This window comes from Pseudochaenichthys georgianus, chromosome 2, assembly GCF_902827115.2.
Source record: "Pseudochaenichthys georgianus chromosome 2, fPseGeo1.2, whole genome shotgun sequence".
NCBI lineage: Eukaryota > Metazoa > Chordata > Actinopteri > Perciformes > Channichthyidae > Pseudochaenichthys > Pseudochaenichthys georgianus.
In genome coordinates, this window is record NC_047504.1 from 11484321 (window position 1) to 11504793 (window position 20473).

Sequence of the window (20473 nt, forward strand, 5' to 3'; positions counted from 1 at the left end):
TTTATTGAATCATATAACCATTTATATAACAAGTACCTCGTTAGACGCTAATAACCTGTTTCAGTTCATCAGTTTAATTCTTTGTCTCATTACGTTTTGTATTCTCAGGGGTTTGGAAAGTTATTTCCTAGATGTTATTTAAGTAGCCCTGTGATGTAATCTGATTACCCTAAAGGAGTAGTTTAACATTTTAAGAAAATGTTGAAAGACAGGCAAGAGTTTATACCACTCTCGCGTCAATATGAAGCTAATGCTAGCCTAGCTTAGCTTAGCACAAAGACTGGAAGCAGGGGGGAAAGCTAGCCTAAGCTAATTAAAAAGTACTTTTGAATTTACTCCAAAATTGACAGAAAGAAATATTATATTCCTAACTTTATTTAATTATATTTGAATTATTTAACCTTTGCGTAATCTGTACCTCATTATATTAATGTAGTCCAAATACTGTGATCATGTACTGAACATACAGAAGCTACAAGAGAAACACTGAGCATATCTGACGATCTGAATTTCAGGTTGATGTGAACCTTCCTCTGCTGCTTTAATGTGGTTTGGTGTGTGTGACATGCTGTGTATTCAGCTGGGGTTTGCATAACGAGCAGTGTGGATCAACGGCGTGAAGCGTGTTACTGATGCCTTATGTAACCATGGTTATATCAAGGTAGGTGAACAGGAACAGAGGAGGAGATCACGATGGAGGGTCTGACGTTTGCTTCCTGACATCTTGAGCCTGTGTCGGGAGGCCGGAGTGAATCAAATCTGCCGTTTAAAAAGCCGGACAATTGTATTTTTAAAAGACCCATAAAGAGTGTTTTCTCTTGTTAAACTGTGGTTCAAGAGGGCGCGTGTGTGTGTGTGTGTGTGTGTGTGTGTGTGTGTGTGTGTGTGTGTGTGTGTGTGTGTGTGTGTGCGTGCGTGCGTGTGTGTGTGTGTGTGCCCCGATGCTGCTATTGGTCTGTTTCATCAGTCTGTGACATCACCAAGTGAACATCATGTAAAGCAAATGAATATGTGAATGTTGATATAAATAAATTATACGCACAGGAAGGTGATTCTGAGGTGGCGTTTCTTAATTAGTGAATGACTAATGCACGCGTTGTGTTAAAGGGATAGTAAGGCAACAGTTAAATGTGTTTAGCTACGTACAAAACAAATAAAATCAATGTAATTGCTTGCTATATTTAGCCGTCAGGCTGCCCTTTCAGATCGAGAAGCTGCTTTTATGCTTTAGTCCGAGCCACCAGACTCCACATTACAACGCTGCCTCGACTGATGACTTGTTGTTGCTATTGTATGACCTTTTTATTTGATCAATTGTTAGTTTGGATTCACCAAAATCCCACAGTAACACAACACGCTCACAGATTAAGGTAGACCAACAACCCCTGTGTTTTGTGAGGTAAAATTACAGTTTTTTAAAAAGTAAAATCTGGTGTCTTTGGTGAATGTATAATTATCAGCGTCAATTCTTCGTCCAAACGTAGACCAAGGATACCTCATACAACCCCACTTTAAACTATCCAAACTATTCTTTAAATTCATTTTAAAGTTTCCTTGTGCAGGCTCCAGTTTGTAATACTTGTATACATATCAAGAACAATGTGCTTTTGCTATCCGACGCAGATTATATTCACTCTTTTACCTTTGCACTCGGCTCAGCTCCAAAGGTTCCCAAAGCTGCTCAGCTGCCCTCAAGATACACACACGTCGCACTAATCCTGTACATGTGTGTGTTGGGCCACGGAGGGATTGAGGTTGATTTACATCACATTGACCGATATGGAAGAGCCTGTACTGTCTGCAGAAAACTGTAACAGTACATATGGTACCCGGGTTCGATTATGACTTTTGTAAATGTCATACCTCTCTCTATACATTTCAACATCTTTACAATAGAGGCATTCATGCAAAAATAACATTCCCTCAGTCTCAATTATACTGCTTTTAACAAACGTTTATTATGTAATGCAATATACTGTCAGAGATTATCATATAACACATCAGGAGAACACATAATTGTCTGTTTGCCAATCATAAAAAGTGCATATCATTTAATTTCTATCTGTTAATATTTCAGATTTGATTGCGCACACTATATTCTAACATCTGCCTACATATATAGAACTTAATTCAGTATACATTGAAGCTACAAGTTGTTATGTGTGTTTGGTTGGCAATGCTGCCCCTTAGTGGTACACACTGGTATTGCATGATGCAGGTGACAAAACTGATTTTAGCTTATAATAGAAGGAGAACCAATAAAGGATGACCTTTGACTAAAGTGTCATAGTTACTCTATATATATTTTTGCTGACATGTGACCTTTAATTTATGACAGGCAAGCTTCCACAGCGTCCCTTACGATTGGCTGTTGCTCCAAACGAAGCTCCGCCTCCGCCAGAGAGCAACCAGTCAGCAAACAGACCAAAGCCAGAGGCACCACCTATACACACACACAGTCAAATATCACTTTATGATGTAAATATAATGATACTCGTGCATCCTGCTGCCTCCTCACCTTGGTACTGGTTCTGGCAGTGTGTGTGTGTGTGCTGATGTCGGAGGATGTGATTTCCACGGTCAGATTGTCCACTTTGTAGACGGCCTTCAGGAGAGCTTCCTCACATTTTGACTCGGGACAACCTGAGAGTTTCTTGAATGTAAACAAGAACGCATCAATTTAGATGTATACAATGTTAAATGTGACTGTAGTGATTATTTTCTCTGTGAAGAATGGAGATTAATGAATCTTTTTCACTACTCCACATAGCACAGAAACATGGTTAATGGTAAGGTGAACAAAAGTATATTATATTACACCTAGACTTTAGAAAGTGCCTCACAATGAAGGACACAAGAAAGACACTTCATATGTAATTCAAACGATTACGAAGCAAAGGCACGGCTAAACAGGGGATTCTTGAGCTGCTTTTTTAACGTTTTTTTATGCATAATTTCAAATGAAAAGAGGTGGATGGATAGGGCGTTCATGGTTACATTGTGAGTTTAATCCTGTGTCAAGATCGAGTTTAAAAATGTATTATTTTCTGATTATTGAAGAGGATATACCATGTGACTACAATATAAAGACACATATGATAGTAGTACATTAAGGTAAAACAAGGTAGTATTTATACTGTATATAGGTCTGGCTGGTTTTTGTTTCTCCTTTCAAATTATGAAGTGAATGTATGCAGAGTAATATATGAGGATGTAAGGTTTAACATCCTTTAGTGGTGTTATGTTACCTGCAGTAAACGAGTGGCTCTGCAGTAGAGTTTGCTGTTGGTGACCTGCAGGTCCATCATGTGGTTCTGGTAGATTTTCCCCTTTAAGACGTGAGCGCCGGTGCTCAGAGCGTTCAGGAACAGCTTAGTGCACAGCTCCCACTGCTGAGAGAGAGGAGATATTGATTATCTGTTGTCTGCATTTACATAAGCTACTCTGAAAGGGGGGAAACAACAACTGTCATCTAAAATAAGACGTATAAAACACGAGAAAAACTGAAAATCGATAAAGATGGAATTAGTTTTACAGCTCTGTTGAAGGAGGGTGAGAGACAGGTGAAAATGCAGTATAAAGGGGTGTGTGTGTGTGTGTGTGTGTGTGTGTGTGTGTGTGTGTGTGTGTGTGTGTGTGTTACCATTTGAAGTAAGCCTGAAGCAGGTGATGGCCAAGTGATTCTTAGTGACGATAAACACAGCTTATTGATGTCATCCTGCAAAAAAACACATTTTATTGGATGGATATGTGGATTGATTGACAGACAAAGACAGACAGACAGACAGAAAGAAAGACAGAAAGACAGACAGACACAGACAGACAGACAGACAGACAGACAGACACAGACAGACAGACAGACAGACAGACAGACACAGACAGACAGAGAGACAGACAGACAGAAAGACAGAAAGAAAAACAGACACAGACAGACAAACATAAAGAAACACAGACACAGACAGACACAGACAGACAGACAGACAGACAGACAGACAGACAGACAGACAGACAGACAGACAGACAGACAGACACAGACAGACACAGACAGACAGACAGACAGACAGCCAGACAGACAGACATAAAGAAACACAGACAGACAGACTTGTTGTACAGTAGCTGCAGTGTCTCCATCCACTCGATGATAAACAGCGTGGAGATTGGACGTCTTTTCTCTCACTCGGCTCGCCAACTTCTCCACGTCACCGACATCATCTGTGGAGAGAGAGAAACAGCCGTTAAGATGTATGTTGATCTGGAAATAATCAACAACAAAAACAAGTTGTCTCACCAGTCTGCGTGTAGATGAGAAGAACCATGTCGTGGTCATCGAGAGACGGCAGAACGAGATGCAAGAAATCCTCATGTGATATTCGAAAGTCAGAACCCTGGAGGAAAGAAAATATATGATTATGAAGAAGAATGTTAAGTAACCACCATTATTTTGTTATTTGACTGTAGCTTTTCCGTAGTTTCTGTTGGAAAATGCAAACTTTTTTTTCGTTTACATCTTCTACAGTAGGGAATACTTAATGTTATGATGTAGATGATACATTCTCCCAACAAAGTGGATACGGAAAGGATTTTAAAAGCCAAATTCAAGTAGTGGGCTTGGCTGAATGAAGCGCTGTTGTGCACCGACAGAAATGTTGAGATTTATGTTGTTTTTTGGTTGTATTGTCTTCCACTTCCTGTTTTGTTTTGTCACTCACCGTCTACCTGTCATTCCAGACTCATCAACACCAGCCCGATTTTAGTTGCGTTTCCACTTGGCCTAGTTTTGGCCCGGGGCTACTTTTTCACCTTTTTTCTGGCCCCATAAAATCGTGGTTCTAGGGCCAGGAACAACCGGGCTGAGTCGGGCTGAGTATGCTAAACTAGAGAGAGAATCGCTGGCTAGGGGCTACAACTACAACAAGATGAACATATGTGACCGTGATTTAATTGTAATACACGTTTCTAAATGATGAAGTAACAACACACTGATACCGGTTAGTAAAAACCATGAATTAATGCTTTGACAAGTCTGCAGACAGACGGCAGAGAAACACCTTTAAAATGCGTGTTTTCTAAATGTAGCTTGGCTAAGCTAACGTTATATATGCTCCGACCGTCCACACTCACACCAACGGCCTACAGACATAAATAAAGCAGCGACTGTATCTTCCATGACACAGGCAGTCTGTGGTTTGTACTTGTTTAACTTCTGTCTAGTTTCTGAACAGATATGAGGAGCTGTGAGCTCTGAGTGCCAGAGCCATATAATAGAAGAGTTACGACAACGGAAGTCCAAAAACGGTTATCGTCACGTGGTTCATGAAGACGAGGATCGTTCCCCGGAAGTTCATGGCGGGCAATGTGAATGCATTGATAACAGGAAATAGAACTACGATTTTTGGTAATCATTAGTGAATACAGATTTTGATTTGCAATATTTATACAACAAATCGATATGTGTATGTATTTACATCAATATGTTTTAAAAAATAAAATAGAATTTGCTAATATTAAGTGATAATATTAGGATTAGTGTGAACAACTAGTTTACATGTTAGGCTAACAGTGCCTTGGTTAAAGAGCCTGTTGCTGTTTATTTATAGCTTTGAATTCTTTCAAACCAATATCTTCTTAAACCTGTATGGTAGTCAGGAGCATCCCTTTCTAATGTTCTAATTTACACAATGTTTACACAAGTTATCTAAATGACTAATGTCATCTTTGTGTCATCTAATGTCATCTTTATGGCTTTCAGAAAGGACAGGACGAAAACCACACCATTGGGAAAGCTTAATGTTTTGTTTAATACAAAAAAACAGGGAAAGGCTTGAAAAACACAGAGAGTTGAGACTCAGGGTGCAGGGTGAGGGTCTCAGTGCAGGTATTCAGGCTCCATTGAATCCCCCTCTGGTTCTTGTGCTGAGAGAGGGAGTAACAGACAGGAGAAAGGTTATACACACCTATATAGCACACCTATTGCCTTGGGGAGATAAGGTGTGGTCTCTGTTCCCAACTGAAGTTATGGAACTTTATTATTTGTGAGTTTAACAAAGTATGACAAATGGCATCAGTAACAGATGTGATATGAATTTCTATAAAGTTGTCTCACATTCTTGGTCATATTTTATATACAGTATGTAATGAGTATAACATGTCCAGTAAGTATAACGTGTTTCCTAATACTGTGTATTCAACCACTATGGAATGTATGTGGGCAGACAAAACCGAGTTGTTCTGCGTGTGAAGTAACCTCAAGTCACTCCGCAGGCACATGTTGATGCAGACCAGTTTGTCAAGAGAAAAAAGGGCAAGACTAGGCTGAGAGCAGAGGCTCTACCCACCATCTTCGTGCATCGCCCTGTGGTCAAAAAGAGAAGGGCCCCTGCACCACGATTCACCCCGGGACCTGTGGGTATAAAGGTAGGAACCTCTGTGTGTTGGGGAGAGGTTCCGCCGGAAGGCCCATACAGTTTTTGAACACACACACAAGGAGCACACACACAAGGAGCACACACGGAACACACACACGGAGAACACACACACAAACACGGGATTACAAGCAAAGCAAAGGTATTGTGTAAACAGTAATATCGTGTGGTGAATATGGAAAGAAGCAAGTAAATGGAAACCAGTAAAATGGAAATAAATGGTCTGACCTTTATTCGGCAGAAAACTTGTGTGCGTCAGTTACACACACCGAGCGGATCCTCAGAGGCTTAAAGCGTTGGCTTAGCCTCCACAACAGCTATAGTGTGAAAGGTGACACAGGTATAATAAGTATGAACTCTTAGTAACAAAAGTAATATTTCTTATTTTTAAGTGGTATAATATTTTAAATGTTCGAAAATGTACAGTGCCATGTCTTCTACTTACATTAGTCTCAACGATTGAGGGAAGAAGGGAAGGGATCACTGCCCTCCACCTGCCAGCACCCAGCCAGAGGCAGTAGGGCCTGGCTCATTTCGTGGCATCTGCAGGCAGTGGCAAGTCCTTCCGGCATATGCCACAGGTGCCACAACTTGCCGAGGCATCTGCCGCTGCTCAACGGGAGTTGCCACAAGATGCCAGAGTAAGAGAAGGTTTACGGTAGCTGCTACTCACCTTCCGTGGAAAATGCTGCTATTTAAACCCGTATTTATCGTGTAAAATGTCGCTGTTTTGGCATGACTTTATCGAACTGATCTGTACACAGGACTGATGATCTGTACGCAGGGTTGGGTTGTAACGGAATATATGTAACGGCTTACGTAATCAGAATACAAATACCAAGTAGCCTAACTGTATTCAGCTCGCGTTACATTTGAAAAACAACTAATCCGAATACAGTTACTTTCGTAAACCTGAAGTGAATACATTTTGGAATACTTATTGGAATTATTGGTGGAAAAGTTTCCTCACAAAATGTATCCTAATATTCATTACCGGCAGAACTGTGTGCACAGCGCAGCAGCATGTCTGTGAGGCCTCGCCCCCGCACGCAGATGAGAGAGAGATCTCTTTTTAAATATATTGAAAGTTAGAAACGGAGATGGTTCGATAAAACGTGCAAGATAACGTTTATGTTGCATTTCTTTATTGTCGAAATGATGACATTTCATAACTGGATCAAATCAAAGTGAATGGCCTGCTGCTGCTGAAGGCATGGGGCAAATATAAGTCCTTTGCCTAATGGAAATATATCAAGGACCCCCTTCATACTAACCTTAGCATCTCACTAGCAGTGGCAACTGCAATCAGTTACAGCTGCCCTAAGTCTGTAGCCAAGTCTAATAACACCAGTGTACACGTTGCTGTGTCCATACAGATATGTATTTGTTAATTATTTGTCTTTACTAGTCATACACCTGGTTTATCGTAGCAAGCAGTGGAAACTCCCCTCAAGAAGCGACAATTGCCAAGGGCGTTGCAACCCTCACTCGCCAATATTTCATCATAAATATAGCACGTTTGTTTATTTTAGCAAACTATGCTTCAAGTAAAATTGAATAGAAATATAGAGATCGCACATCAGTCCTGTGTACAGATCAGTTCGATAAAGTCATGCCTAAACAGCAACATTTTACACGATAAATACGGGTTTAAATAGCTGCATTTTCCACGGAAGGCGAGTGGCAGCTACCGTAAACGTTCCCTTACTCTGGCATCTTGTGGCAACTCCCGTTGAGCAGCGGCAGATGCCTCGGCAAGTTGTGGCATCTGTGGCATATGCCGGAAGGACTTGCCACAGCTACCACGGAGTAGCGGCCTTTGTGGCATATGCCGGAAGGACTTGCCACTGCCTGCAGATGCCACGAAATGCGCTTGCTGTCTCTCGCCAGAGGAGCGCAAACAAGAAGAACAAGCAAGGTGTCCTGTCATGTACCTGGAAGTTTGGGTTGGCAAAATGGAGTAAGAGAGGGACTTGAAAAACCTTGGTGGCTCTCTACTCATGTTGTTACAGTTGTCTTGGTTACAGCTCTCTTTTTTTTTTTTGCCATTTCCACATCTTTAGAAAATATGAAATAAAAAATTGAAGTGAAATCAACCTCTTCTCTGGAGAACACACTTTGATTTCTCTGTCTTGCTCCTCCACCTGTAACATCACTGCCCCCCCACCTGCCATACAGTAGGTTACTAACAAGATTACTTATATAATACAGTGATATAATTAGGGTTGGGTATCGTTTGAATTTCCACGATTCCGATTCCAATTCTACTTTTCGATTCCGGTTCTTAACGGTTCTCGATTCCGATTCTTTGAGGGGCAGGGTAAAAAAATGATACATGCTTCTTCCACCAAAAAAATTACATTTATTCGAGAAACTTTTACACAGGTTAGTTTAAAGTAATATTCACATTAATCAGTCTGTTTATATTCACTGCTATGTAACTGTAACCTGAGAACCACTGAAGCTACAACAGTTCAACTTTTAAAGAACAGTTCTTGTTGAGAAAAACAAGCATATCTGCCTCTCAGGCATACCGGGAAGAAATGTTTGAACATTTTGAAGTAAAATGCTTCAATCTGGTGCACACGCAGAATTACTAGAGACTAGATCTAGGGGGTACACCTCCAAACACCCATATGAAAAAGATCGGTTTACATTTGAATAATTAAATAACAAATAGCCTACATGTAATGCATTTTATTTTTGTTGTTCATTCATATCTTATTTTACTATTTTATTTATGCATATTTTTTTATCTCTCCAGTTTAAAACGATATGTCTGGTTTACTGTCCTATAGTATACATTGGAATGATTTCAAACCTGTTTTATTCCAATAATTATAAAAGAGTGCCTTGGAAATATGTGTTTACATAAATTGTGATCAAAACGTTTGAGACCCACTGAGATAACTTAGACTAAAGTGAACTATCTAAACACTGAGAGTCCTTTACCTCACTGAGCTGAAGTTATCAGCCTCTCAGTCTGACTGGAGAGGACTCTCCCTCCACATCATTGTAGAAACATCTTCTTCTTCCGTAAGAGCAGCTAGCACCAGATGCTAATAACAACAGCGCCGGTTCCAGTGCACCCTCGTGACCTGCGGTTGCCAGATAAGCCAACATCCCCCATTTTCATCACTTGCAGCGCCCATCGTACAGGGCAAATGAAAAGTGTAACCGGGATGAAAAGGGTGTTACATTTACTTAATTATGAATGTTGTTACATCAAGGCCGAAAATTAGGATGAGCACCAACGGTCAAAACATTTATTTTTTCTCCCAGAGCTGTCAGCGCAGCGCCTCCACAGATCTGGCGCCCTAGGCGAACATTTATAATGCCAGTGCGACAGGCCGGCCATGGTCTCAGGTTACACTGTAGGAAATGTAGATACAACGCTACATTTCCCGCCCCGCTGCAGTCATGCAGTAGGCTACAGAGAGCGGCGAGAAACATTTCCTCAGGAATCGAAAAGCGGAACCGAAATTCACATTTCTAAATGATACCGTTGGAATCGAAATGTTGGAACCGGTTCCGAACCGGAACCGGTTCTCGGTACCCAACCCTAGATATAATACATGTTTAGTATGCTTACTTATATAAAACAGTAGTATTAAACTTACCTTGTGTTTTCACTCTCACTTAAGTCCCTCTCCCTTTGCCATCAATCCAGAATCAGCTGAGCTGCAACATTATACAGACGGGTAATAATCAACAGAATCACAAGGACACAATATGGCTCTGCTAAAAACACTCACTCTTACACGCACCAAAGTTATATTTATCTAATATTTAACTCGCTCCACCCCCGCATACAATCCCGTTTAGAAGCCCCTCTTCTCCAATTCAACAACGTTGGACCAAATAGACATTAAGAGAACGGAATGTACAATTAAAAGGCTGTTCAACGTGTGTTGCTAACTTGCTTCGGTATGCTAGCTTAATGTTATCTGTAAACGTTCCCTAAATCTATTAATTTAGGGATAATCCACTGACATCCTTTAATACACATGTTAATTAGAATCAGATGTACTGATAATATCCGCAATATACATCTTTAAACTTCTTCTTACCTTTAAAAGTCCGTCACGAACGGTCTATTATGCTGCAACTCCACAGCTCTGCTAGCCTTGGCGCTAACTTCCGGGGAACGATTGAGAGGCTCCACGATCCGCCATTGCTGTACAAAAGTGGTCCATTGGAGTGAACGGAGATGTCGTAACTCTCAGTCTATATGGCGCTGCTGAGTGCTAACAGCTAACGGCTGTGTTGTTTTTCTTGGGCTCTCATTGAAGATGACGCCACGGCTCCGCCTACACTGCGTTACTATAGTAACTGCCCCAGTTCCTAAACCAGGGGTGTCAAACTCAATTTCATCACGGGCCACATCAGCATTATGGTTGCACTCAAAGGGCCGGTTGTGACTTTTAGACTATATGAAAAGACATATGTAAATATTTAATATAAACGTATGTATGACATTATTGCCTCAGCATTTTATCATTATCGGATAGGGTAATAACTTCATAATTAACTACGTCTGAAAGCAGAAGTCTATGGCAAATCATTGGAAGTCTCTTCAGTGAGAATGTCACAAAATGATTTTTTTTTAAAAGCCACATTTCTGGGGGAAAAAGTGAAAATGTAAAAGAAGTCAAATTATGAAAAAAAAGTCATATTCCAGATGCATTGTGGGACATGTAGTTTATGCAACGTGCTTCTGTACATCGGCATGTAACCGTATAATAAACTTATTATATTCTTTCAGAGCTCTTGTGGGGCCACATGAAATGAAGTCGCGAGCCGGATTTGGCCCCCGGGCCTTGAGTTTGACACCCCTGTCCTAAACTGTAATGGAAGCGCAGCATTAAAGTGAGCCGGGCCTAATAAGGCCTAACCAAACCGAGCGAGGCCTGCAGTGGAAACGCGCCATAAGTGCTCTCGTGAAAGTTTTGATCCCCACTACGTGAGCGTTTTCATTTTGTTCTCCATTTTTGTAGAGACCATTTTTTGTATCTTACAAATACTTTACCTCTGTCTCCCGGGTCGTGCAATTGGGTCCTACCTCCTAAGTGTCTGAGTTCTTAACAAGCGCGACCAGCAGTTTAATAAAAAAGCAGATTATTCTAAAGCAGACATGTCCTATTGGGCTTCATAAAGTAGGTACAGTGTGTCATACTAATCCTGCTCCGGGTTAATCCACAAGTGAGACGCTGCAGAGACAGATGTGACGTTACACAGCTGGATTTCATTCTAATTGGATTTGACTGGATTTTGGACATATTAATACTTTGTAAGGCCATGAGTCGTTTCAACCCCAAAAGACAAGCTGGAACCAAACTAGAGTCAGTCCTGACAGCAGTAGTGTAGCTCAAGGTAAACCTAAATGTACAGTGGCCGTTTTGAATCAGATTAAATAATTATTCTTTTGTTTAAATAACAGTAATTTCATTGTTTCCCTTCACGTACCAGTGGTCCCTCGTTGTTCTTCAGCTCGTTGTACCCTCCGCTGATGAAGCCCCGAACATCTTCGTAGTCTCTCACACACACAAAAGAATATGAATGCAAGTGTGAAGTATTTGAAAAAATGCTTCCCCAATTATTTGAGTGTATTCACAGTTTCACGCGTGATTATGAATCACCCGGGAAAGTGTGCGTTGAGCTGCGAATGAAGGTGTTGGTGATAATGAGGACGTCACACTCCTCTCTCACCTGCTCCAAACGTCGGCACACACTCGCTGGCATCGACGAGACCGAGGACGCCAAGTGAGCCCCAGCCCAGGTAGCACACACGCCTGCCACGCTGCAAACTGAAGCACACAGAAGAGAGTATCATCTGTATCATCTTACACATTTCAGATGTCTGCTATAGTGTCTGTTTCACAAGAGGAAAGGCTTTTAGGCGCGTTCACACCAAGTACTTTTCCCACAAAGGTTCCTGAGGACTACGATTTAGTTGCGTTCACACCAAAAAGGAACTAAATTAGTTCTGGAGAACCTTTTTTACCCCCTTTTCAGTCCCTGATAGAGAGCAGGGACTTTCGTGGGAGAAAAAGGTTCCTGTGTCTGATTGGCTGGGCGGATTGCAAACCACGCCCCGTCAAACTCCCAAAAACGTTTGTGAAGCCATTTTATTATCCTAGCATTAGCATTATTAGCATTAGCATTAGCCCAGCGCAGAAACGCAGAGAGACTAACTTATGCAACACAAAATAAAACATGGGAGCGGTGGAGATGAGGAGGTGTCGGCGTTCTGGCGATTTACTCGGAAGGCTTCAGTAGAAGCTGCTGGGACTCCCAGCAGCTTCTACTGAAGCCTTCCCCAACTCCGGGGACTTCCGGCCGGGGACTTTGGGCGGCAGTATACGCCGTGAAGTGGTTTGCGGCCTGCCAGTAAACCCAAAGCAGAAGAAGTGACGTCAGCGGCTTCATTTGCCTAATCCACCCCCAGGGATTTATTCCGGTGTGAACGCGATTTTACTTAGTTCACGAGAACTGAAGAGTTCTCAGGAACCTTTGTGGGAAAAGTACTTGGTGTGAACGCGCCTATTGCCTCTGTGTCTGATTTCTTTTCCACTGGAAGCTTTAGAAACAGCTAATCCACCATGAAAGATGTCATTGCTGTGGGTTTCAAGGAGCTGCTTTCCCACTGTGTAAGACGCCTGGCTGCTGAGTAGCAAGGATGCTGCTGTGAAACAGGACTAGTCCGTTTGCCTTGTTGAGTAACATTCAAGGTGACTGGAGGATGTTCTACCTCTTTCCAGCGGCCTCCAACAGAGTGCTCATCCCCTCGTTGTGAGCGCAAGGGATTTCCAGAGTTTTCTCATACGCTCTCATGTGCTGCAGGATTCCCCTGTTGGCAAATAAAAGAGATAACTGTATTTGGGAAAACACTGAATGTCCTCTTCCAACGTGAGAGTAACACAAATAGTCAGGCTCAGTGGCGGCGCCAGAGATTTATTTTGGGGGTGCTGTGGGGTAGCTTGACGTTTCATAGAGGGTGCTCAAACATTTAGGGTTTCCCATTAATGTACCGGCGCTACAGAGGAACGTTCTACTGCAACACACACACACACACACACACACACACACACACACACACACACACACACACACACACACACACACACACACACACACACACACACACACACACACACACACACACACACACACACACACACACACACACACACACACACACACACACACACACACACACACACACACACACACACACACACACACACACACACACACACACACACACACACACACTGTACCTGCTACTGTTACAATGAAGGCTCGATAATCAGCTCACAGCATATAGGTGTAAGCAGGGGTAAAGTGCTATTTGTATAGGTGGTGTGTGGACCTCACATAGGGGGGTCCGGGGGCATGCTCCCCCTGGAAGATTTTTAAATATTGAAGTTAAAGCATCGATCTGGTGCACTTTGAGCAACATGAAGAGATCTATGGACACCTCTCTCAACACCCAGATAAAACAGAACTGTAAACGCAAGTGCCAGAGGACCTCTGCAAAACAGAGCCTGCCCAGGTATATTTAAAAAAGTGCCCAACTCACCTGTACAGCGAGGTGAGGCGCTCATTTTGCAGCTCATGGTTTCAAAACAGAGATTGGCTGGAATATTCATGTAAAAAAGATGCCATCTTCTGCTATGCATGTAGACATTTCGGTTCAAGTAAGCCAGATGCCTTCACCACAACTGGCTACAACAACTGGCGCCATGCTCTTATAGGCTACGTGATAAGGGACTGGGAAGGCATGAATCAAGCAAAGAGCACATAGATCCATAGATCTCTTCATGTTGCTCTCAAAGTGCACCAGATTGATGGTTTTAACTTCAATATTTAAAAAAAAAAATCTTCCCGGGGGAGCATGCCCCCGGACCCCCCTAGAGGAGGGGAGGACCCCCATAGAGGGTGTTAGGTACACTCCCCACTTAGAAAAATAGCACTTTACCACTGCACCCTCCCTAATCTCAGATGCACCCTTAGTCATTTTGTTCTGGAACTGGGCCTGCTTGGATGTCAGCATGTGAAGGACACTGTTCAGGAACTAGTTGATGCTCTGTATGTGATGACTAATTCCATTCAGGAGAGGATCAGAAACACATGGATCCTGAGATTGAAGCTCAAGCCGGTGAGATTTCTCTAACATCCGCCATGCTTACTGCTGAGTGATGGGTGTGTGTGTGAAGGCTGCTGCGTGAGCAGCAGACAGCACCACCTCCAGGAGGATCTTAGTGGCGCTGCCTCCTTTCATCCTGGAGGAGCCGCTGATGGCCTCCGGCTGAACACACAGACACACACAGGAGAACATGAAGGGCTGTCACTACATCCGATTTGCACTACATGATATCTTGACACCTTCAAGGAGAGTTTCTTACCCCGACTGCTGGGTTGATGAGGAAGGCCTTTTGACTTTTAGCGAGCTCCTCCATCCTTTGCACCACGCTGCGGAAAGTGAAGCTGCAGCCAGGGATCGGCTCGTCCCTAAAACATTTGGATGTTAACATTTACTACTAGTTAACACGAATGGAAAAAGGAGTGAAGTTCACTCGCACACCTGGCCTGATGTGTGGGGTTGAAGCCCACAAGAACAGGGGTGTAGACCTGAGGGTTCTGCAGGCAGAGATCCAGCTGAGCGGCCACGAAAGGAGCCTTAATGTCGCAACAATCCAAATCTACACATATTAGCTTCGGCTTTCTGCAAGGTTGCAATATTCTGACTCATAATTAACATCCTGTTCAACAATAATTCAGATTCTGGTTAGTTTAACGTGACGTACGGATAAACCACAGGAAATACCAATGAATAAGACACGCTTCTTTCCCTCACAGGCCTGCAGAACAACACAAACAAACTCAAATTAATCACACACACCATGTATACATCACTTCAGGGGACATTACATTGACTTTCCTGGAGACTTATCCTAACCTTAACCATAACATGCCTAACCCTAACCAAGTCTTCACCCTAAAATTAATGATGTCCCTTATGGGGACCTCCAATTTGTCCCCATAAGGGAAGCCAGTCCCCACACGTGACTATGTAAACAGATTTAGGTCCCCACAAGTAATGCGCGCGCACACACACACACACACACACACACACACACACACACCCACACACACACACACCACCCCCTCCCCCTGACCTCCTTCAGACTGAGCATGCCCAGTTTGGGATCATCCTCTGGAGCCTCCTGCGAGGAAAACAGAGCTCTGTGGAAAATGGGAAAACAGAGATTTGATTAAAACAGAGGCTAAGAAATATAAAATATTGTCTTTTGATGGCCTGCATTTCTACTTAATGTGAATTGAAGATGTAAATCAGTACGTCCTGTTAGTTCAACAATGAGACAATTAAGATAATTACATTCAATTGTGTCAACATCTGTTCAAAAATCCATCCATACTTGTCTCCTCCTGCAATGATGTATGAATAACCCGGACTCTGGTTCAGCTCCTTCAGGGCTCTGTTGAAAGCTGACTAAAAAACACACGACAGGAAGTCATTTCTAAACATAAGTGATATTTGATCATGATTTTGTCCACACTTGCTATTCTTGGACATTCCTAGAGCACACAAATGCTTTGCCTCTGGATTCCTGGTGGGATTAAATCCTATCACAGGGAAGCTTTTACCGTGATGAGGAAAGCCAGTCGACCAGAAGTCCCACAGCCGCTCAGCACAACAAGGCCGTCCCGAGGATCCTGTGAAAGAACCAGAAGACTTTAACACCGTCCCCGAGTGACCACGAGAAGAAGAAAGTGTAAAGCTCTTCAGGGTAACAACATTCACAGACAACAGACTTAATACAATGAGAGCAAATACGTTAGATTTCTGTACGGTTTCTGCTCAATGCTTGCTTTGTGGAGGCTAAACGGTGCATCGCTCGCACATGGGAAGGTGTGGGGGAAACTTCTGAAGCAATTGGAGACGGGACTCAGACGCACGAGGAGAGCTGGAGCTTTGATGGCAAACACTGACGGTTTATTGGAGTTACGGCAAGACGTGTCACGGGCCACGAGTTGACCACACGGTTGAGACGCCACAATCAATTCTGAAGAGCCCTCGTGTAGCTCCAGGTTTGAACTAGTTCACAGCGTAATAATCAACATTCTTCAATAGATAGACTAAACAGCTGAGGACACTGAATCACAGTTGTTGTCGCGTATGGCTCGAGGTCATCCACACCCCGAGAAGGATGTGTTCCAGGTGTCCCACAACTATAACTATCTCTGCCCGAGAGCTGCCCGGTCACAAAATGGCGACGGCAACAACTTGCTAGGGCAGCCCCTCCTTAAGGGAGATGGCGGCTGCTCAAGGTTGGTCAGCCGCGTCAGAGGGCGAAGGAGGACATGTAGGGCTTCCCTGACAGAAGGAACCGTCAACCTGTGGACTTTCTCACCGGCTGAACGGGAGGACGTTCTACCTCGCTCTTGAAAGGATACGTTTTGTCCTTAAAAACAAACTGGATAGGTTTTGGGAAATCTGGAAAACCTTTTTACGACCTCCTGAGGCATAATGGTCAACGACGATGGGAGAATGAATGAATATTATTTGGGCTGTGTTTCTATTTTCTTCTTTCTGTTTTGCTGATAGTATGTAAAGTCTGTCGTGTTTATGAAGTGTCATTTCTATGCATAATAAAGAGATGTGCTCAAAATACGTTATATTTCTATCACAGATACCTTGAGGATGAGCTCCACCTTCTTAGCAACCTCCATCAATGTTTCCACCACGTCATCACTCATCAGCCTCTGAAAAGACATTCATATAATCATGTCCTTTATGGAAACCTTTCTAAATTAAGGCTTTTATCATAAACCTGTACCTGGTAGGTGGCCCCGGCTTCTTCCAGAAACATCTGGGAGTCACAGGCCTGCAGCATCCTCACAATACATCCTGATGAAGCGCGGTCGATGTCCCGCGTCAGGGGGTTGGACTTCTCCGAAACAGGAAGTGACGGCTCATAATATGGGGACTGAGAAACATTAAATATCAAGAAACGTGATTATAATCATATTAAAATGCTTTTTTTAACAGTTTATTTCCTGCTTTTTATTTTGTTGCTGATATAATCACTTCATTTCGTGGCATATTATCAGTCTTGAAGATACATATATGCATGTCTGACCCACAAAGTCCAACTAGTCTTTCTCTTACTTCCCATTCATGCATGCTGGAGAGCCTGCAAGTCCACTCTGATCCCGACATCGTGCACGACTTTGTCCTTCTCGCGGTGTGACAGGAAACGTCCCTCTGTGTCGCTTGTTTGCTTTTTGTCAGCCACGGGGATTTGAAATGAAAACCACAGAGTGCTCGGCTCTATCTGTAGTGACAAAGTTCACTTGAGGACCTTTGAGACGAGAGTGAAAGGAAGTGTGACACGCCAACACAATGACCCTGCGTGTCCTTATAACTGGTGGGTTTATTTATACAGCACATTTTCAGACACAGAGGCAACAGATTCATACAAACCATGCATACAGGAGATAGTTAGTAGGTGGTACAGTAGGTGCTAAAACAAGTTAAAAGACTTCTGAGTAAGAGCTCATGTTTTTAGCCGAGACTTCAAAGAAATGAACTGTTGTTAAGAACTCAGGCACTTAGGAGGTAGGACCCAAGGAGCATAGACCTGACCAAGGAGCATAGACCTGACCAAGGAGCATAGACCTGACCAAGGAGTATAGACCTGACCAAGGAGCATAGACCTGACCGAGGAGCATAGACCTGACCGAGGAGCATAGACCTGACCAAGGAGCATAGACCTGACCAAGGAGCATAGACCTGACCAAAGGGCATAGACCTGACCAAGGAGCATAGACCTGACCGAGGAGCATAGACCTGACCGAGGAGCCTAGACCTGACCGAGGAGCATAGACCTGACCGAGGAGCATGGACCTGACCGAGGAGCATGGACCTGACCGAGGAGCATAGACCTGACCAAGGAGCATAGACCTGACCAAAGGGCATAGACCTGACCAAAGGGCATAGACCTGACCAAGGAGCATAGACCTGACCAAGGACCATAGACCTGACCAAGGAGCATAGACCTGGCCAAAGGGCATAGACCTGACCAAGGAGCCTAGACCTGACCAAGGGGCATAGACCTGACCAAAGGGCATAGACCTGACCGAGGAGCATAGACCTGACCAAGGAGTATAGACCTGACCAAGGAGCCTAGACCTGACCAAGGGGCATAGACCTGACCAAAGGGCATAGACCTGACCGAGGAGCATAGACCTGACCAAGGAGCATAGACCTGACCGAGGAGCATGGACCTGACCAAGGAGCATAGACCTGACCGAGGAGCATAGACCTGACCGAGGAGCCTAGACCTGACCGAGGAGCATGGACCTGACCAAGGACCATAGACCTGACCAAGGAGCATAGACCTGGCCAAAGGGCATAGACCTGACCAAGGAGCCTAGACCTGACCAAGGGGCATAGACCTGACCAAGGAGTATAGACCTGACCAAGGAGCATAGACCTGACCAAGGAGCCTAGACCTGACCGAGGAGCATGGACCTGACCAAGGACCATAGACCTGACCAAGGAGCATAGACCTGGCCAAAGGGCATAGACCTGACCAAGGAGCCTAGACCTGACCAAGGAGCATAGACCTGGCCAAAGGGCATAGACCTGACCAAGGGGCATAGACCTGACCAAAGGGCATAGACCTGACCGAGGAGCATAGACCTGACCAAGGAGTATAGACCTGACCAAGGAGCATAGACCTGACCAAGGAGCATAGACCTGACCAAGGAGCATAGACCTGACCAAGGAGTATAGACCTGACCAAGGAGTATAGACCTGACCAAGGAGCATAGACCTGACCAAGGAGCATAGACCTGACCAAGGAGTATAGACCTGACCAAGGAGTATAGACCTGACCAAGGAGCATAGACCTGACCAAGGAGCATAGACCTGACCAAGGAGCATAGACCTGACCAAGGAGCATAGACCTGACCAAGGGGCATAGACCTGACCAAGGCAAGAGACAAGACGAACTGACACTGGGAGACAGGGGAATTTAAACACAGGGCAACAAGACACAGGTGGGACCAATCAGGGGCGGGGCTGACACTGATGAGCACAGGAGACACAGAAGGGGTGACAGGTGAAAACAATCAGGAAATTAGACACACCAGGGAAACTAACGACAGACAGGAAAACACGGGGAGAAAGACCAGGCAATACACAGGGAGGAAAACATGACAGACACACACAACTAAAAACGTGACACAACACAAGCATCGTGACAGTCGTAACTCAAAATCTACCCGAGCAAATGGAGGTGACGAGAGAGCAGTTTTCCTTACTCTCCAACATGCTTTTCAGCCCGCAGTGTCTCATCAGCGTGGAAATATTTACACGGCAGCAGATTGTAGAGTCTGATGCGTTCCGTCGCCTTCAGAGTCAGACCGTTTGCAGCAGCGCGCCTCACTCCTCCAAACTCCCACCGCAGTCTGTCGTACCGCCGGCCGACGCTCGCAGGGACATTTCCCACCTTCTATAAACACTCGTATTATTGATCCTCCTTCGATATATCACCTCACAGCTTCTGTAAGGTCCGCACAGAGGGGGAAGGAAAGATATATGTTCATCGTTTTTACATGAAATACTTATATTAAGTTGTTTATTGAGTTTCAGCTGCGTATGCTTCGTGGGCATTCTTGTTTTTGTTTCCTGAAATACTGAATATTTCTCTTTCAAGACATCATTTAGTCGTTTTTTTTGCTGCCTATTCATGTTTTGTATTCTTTTACACGCTCAAACCAGTCTAATTGTATCTACAGATATGTTTACTATAAAGTGTATTGATTAAATATAAGGAGGACTTGATTGACATCATTTTTTGAACATAAAAATAATTTTAGTTTATTGATAGTCTGCTGCATTCTGGGTATTCTTATTTTGTTTTCTTTGTTATACCCTATAGTTTGAGATGTTATAAGGCTGGTGGTGACTGTCTCCAGAGCGATGCATGTGTGGCTTCTTGCTCACGCTGATTATT

General features: G+C 43.6%; 1 protein-coding gene across 1 annotated transcript; it reads right to left on the bottom strand.

The window, feature by feature from the left end:
- Positions 1 to 1983: 1983 nt before the first annotated feature.
- On the bottom strand, positions 1984 to 19862 carry gckr (glucokinase (hexokinase 4) regulator). The gene is made up of 20 exons (XM_034097199.2): positions 19779 to 19862; positions 17620 to 17812; positions 17288 to 17437; positions 17145 to 17213; positions 16095 to 16163; positions 15866 to 15939; positions 15605 to 15671; positions 15233 to 15286; positions 15010 to 15104; positions 14831 to 14936; positions 14615 to 14733; positions 13174 to 13272; positions 12132 to 12229; positions 11889 to 11956; positions 4289 to 4385; positions 4103 to 4212; positions 3644 to 3718; positions 3249 to 3392; positions 2519 to 2653; positions 1984 to 2443 (listed from the first exon to the last, which is right to left on the bottom strand). Exons 2-20 carry the CDS (start codon positions 17668 to 17670, stop codon positions 2330 to 2332), a joined length of 1794 nt encoding a protein of 597 aa, XP_033953090.1. The 5' UTR covers positions 17671 to 17812; positions 19779 to 19862; the 3' UTR covers positions 1984 to 2329.
- Between the last annotated feature and the right edge of the window lie 611 nt (positions 19863 to 20473).

Bases quoted from the DNA above. Each gene is read 5' to 3' on its own strand.
- gckr (XM_034097199.2), bottom strand. From the start codon at position 17,670: ATGTCGGGATCAGAGTGGACTTGCAGGCTCTCCAGCATGCATGAATGG. The intron at 17,214-17,287 runs GTACAGGTTTAT...ATGTCTTTTCAG, and splicing joins AAGCCGGGGCCACCTACCAG to AGGCTGATGAGTGATGACGT. The intron at 15,940-16,094 runs GTAAAAGCTTCC...TGTGTTTTTTAG, and splicing joins GACTGGCTTTCCTCATCACG to TCAGCTTTCAACAGAGCCCT.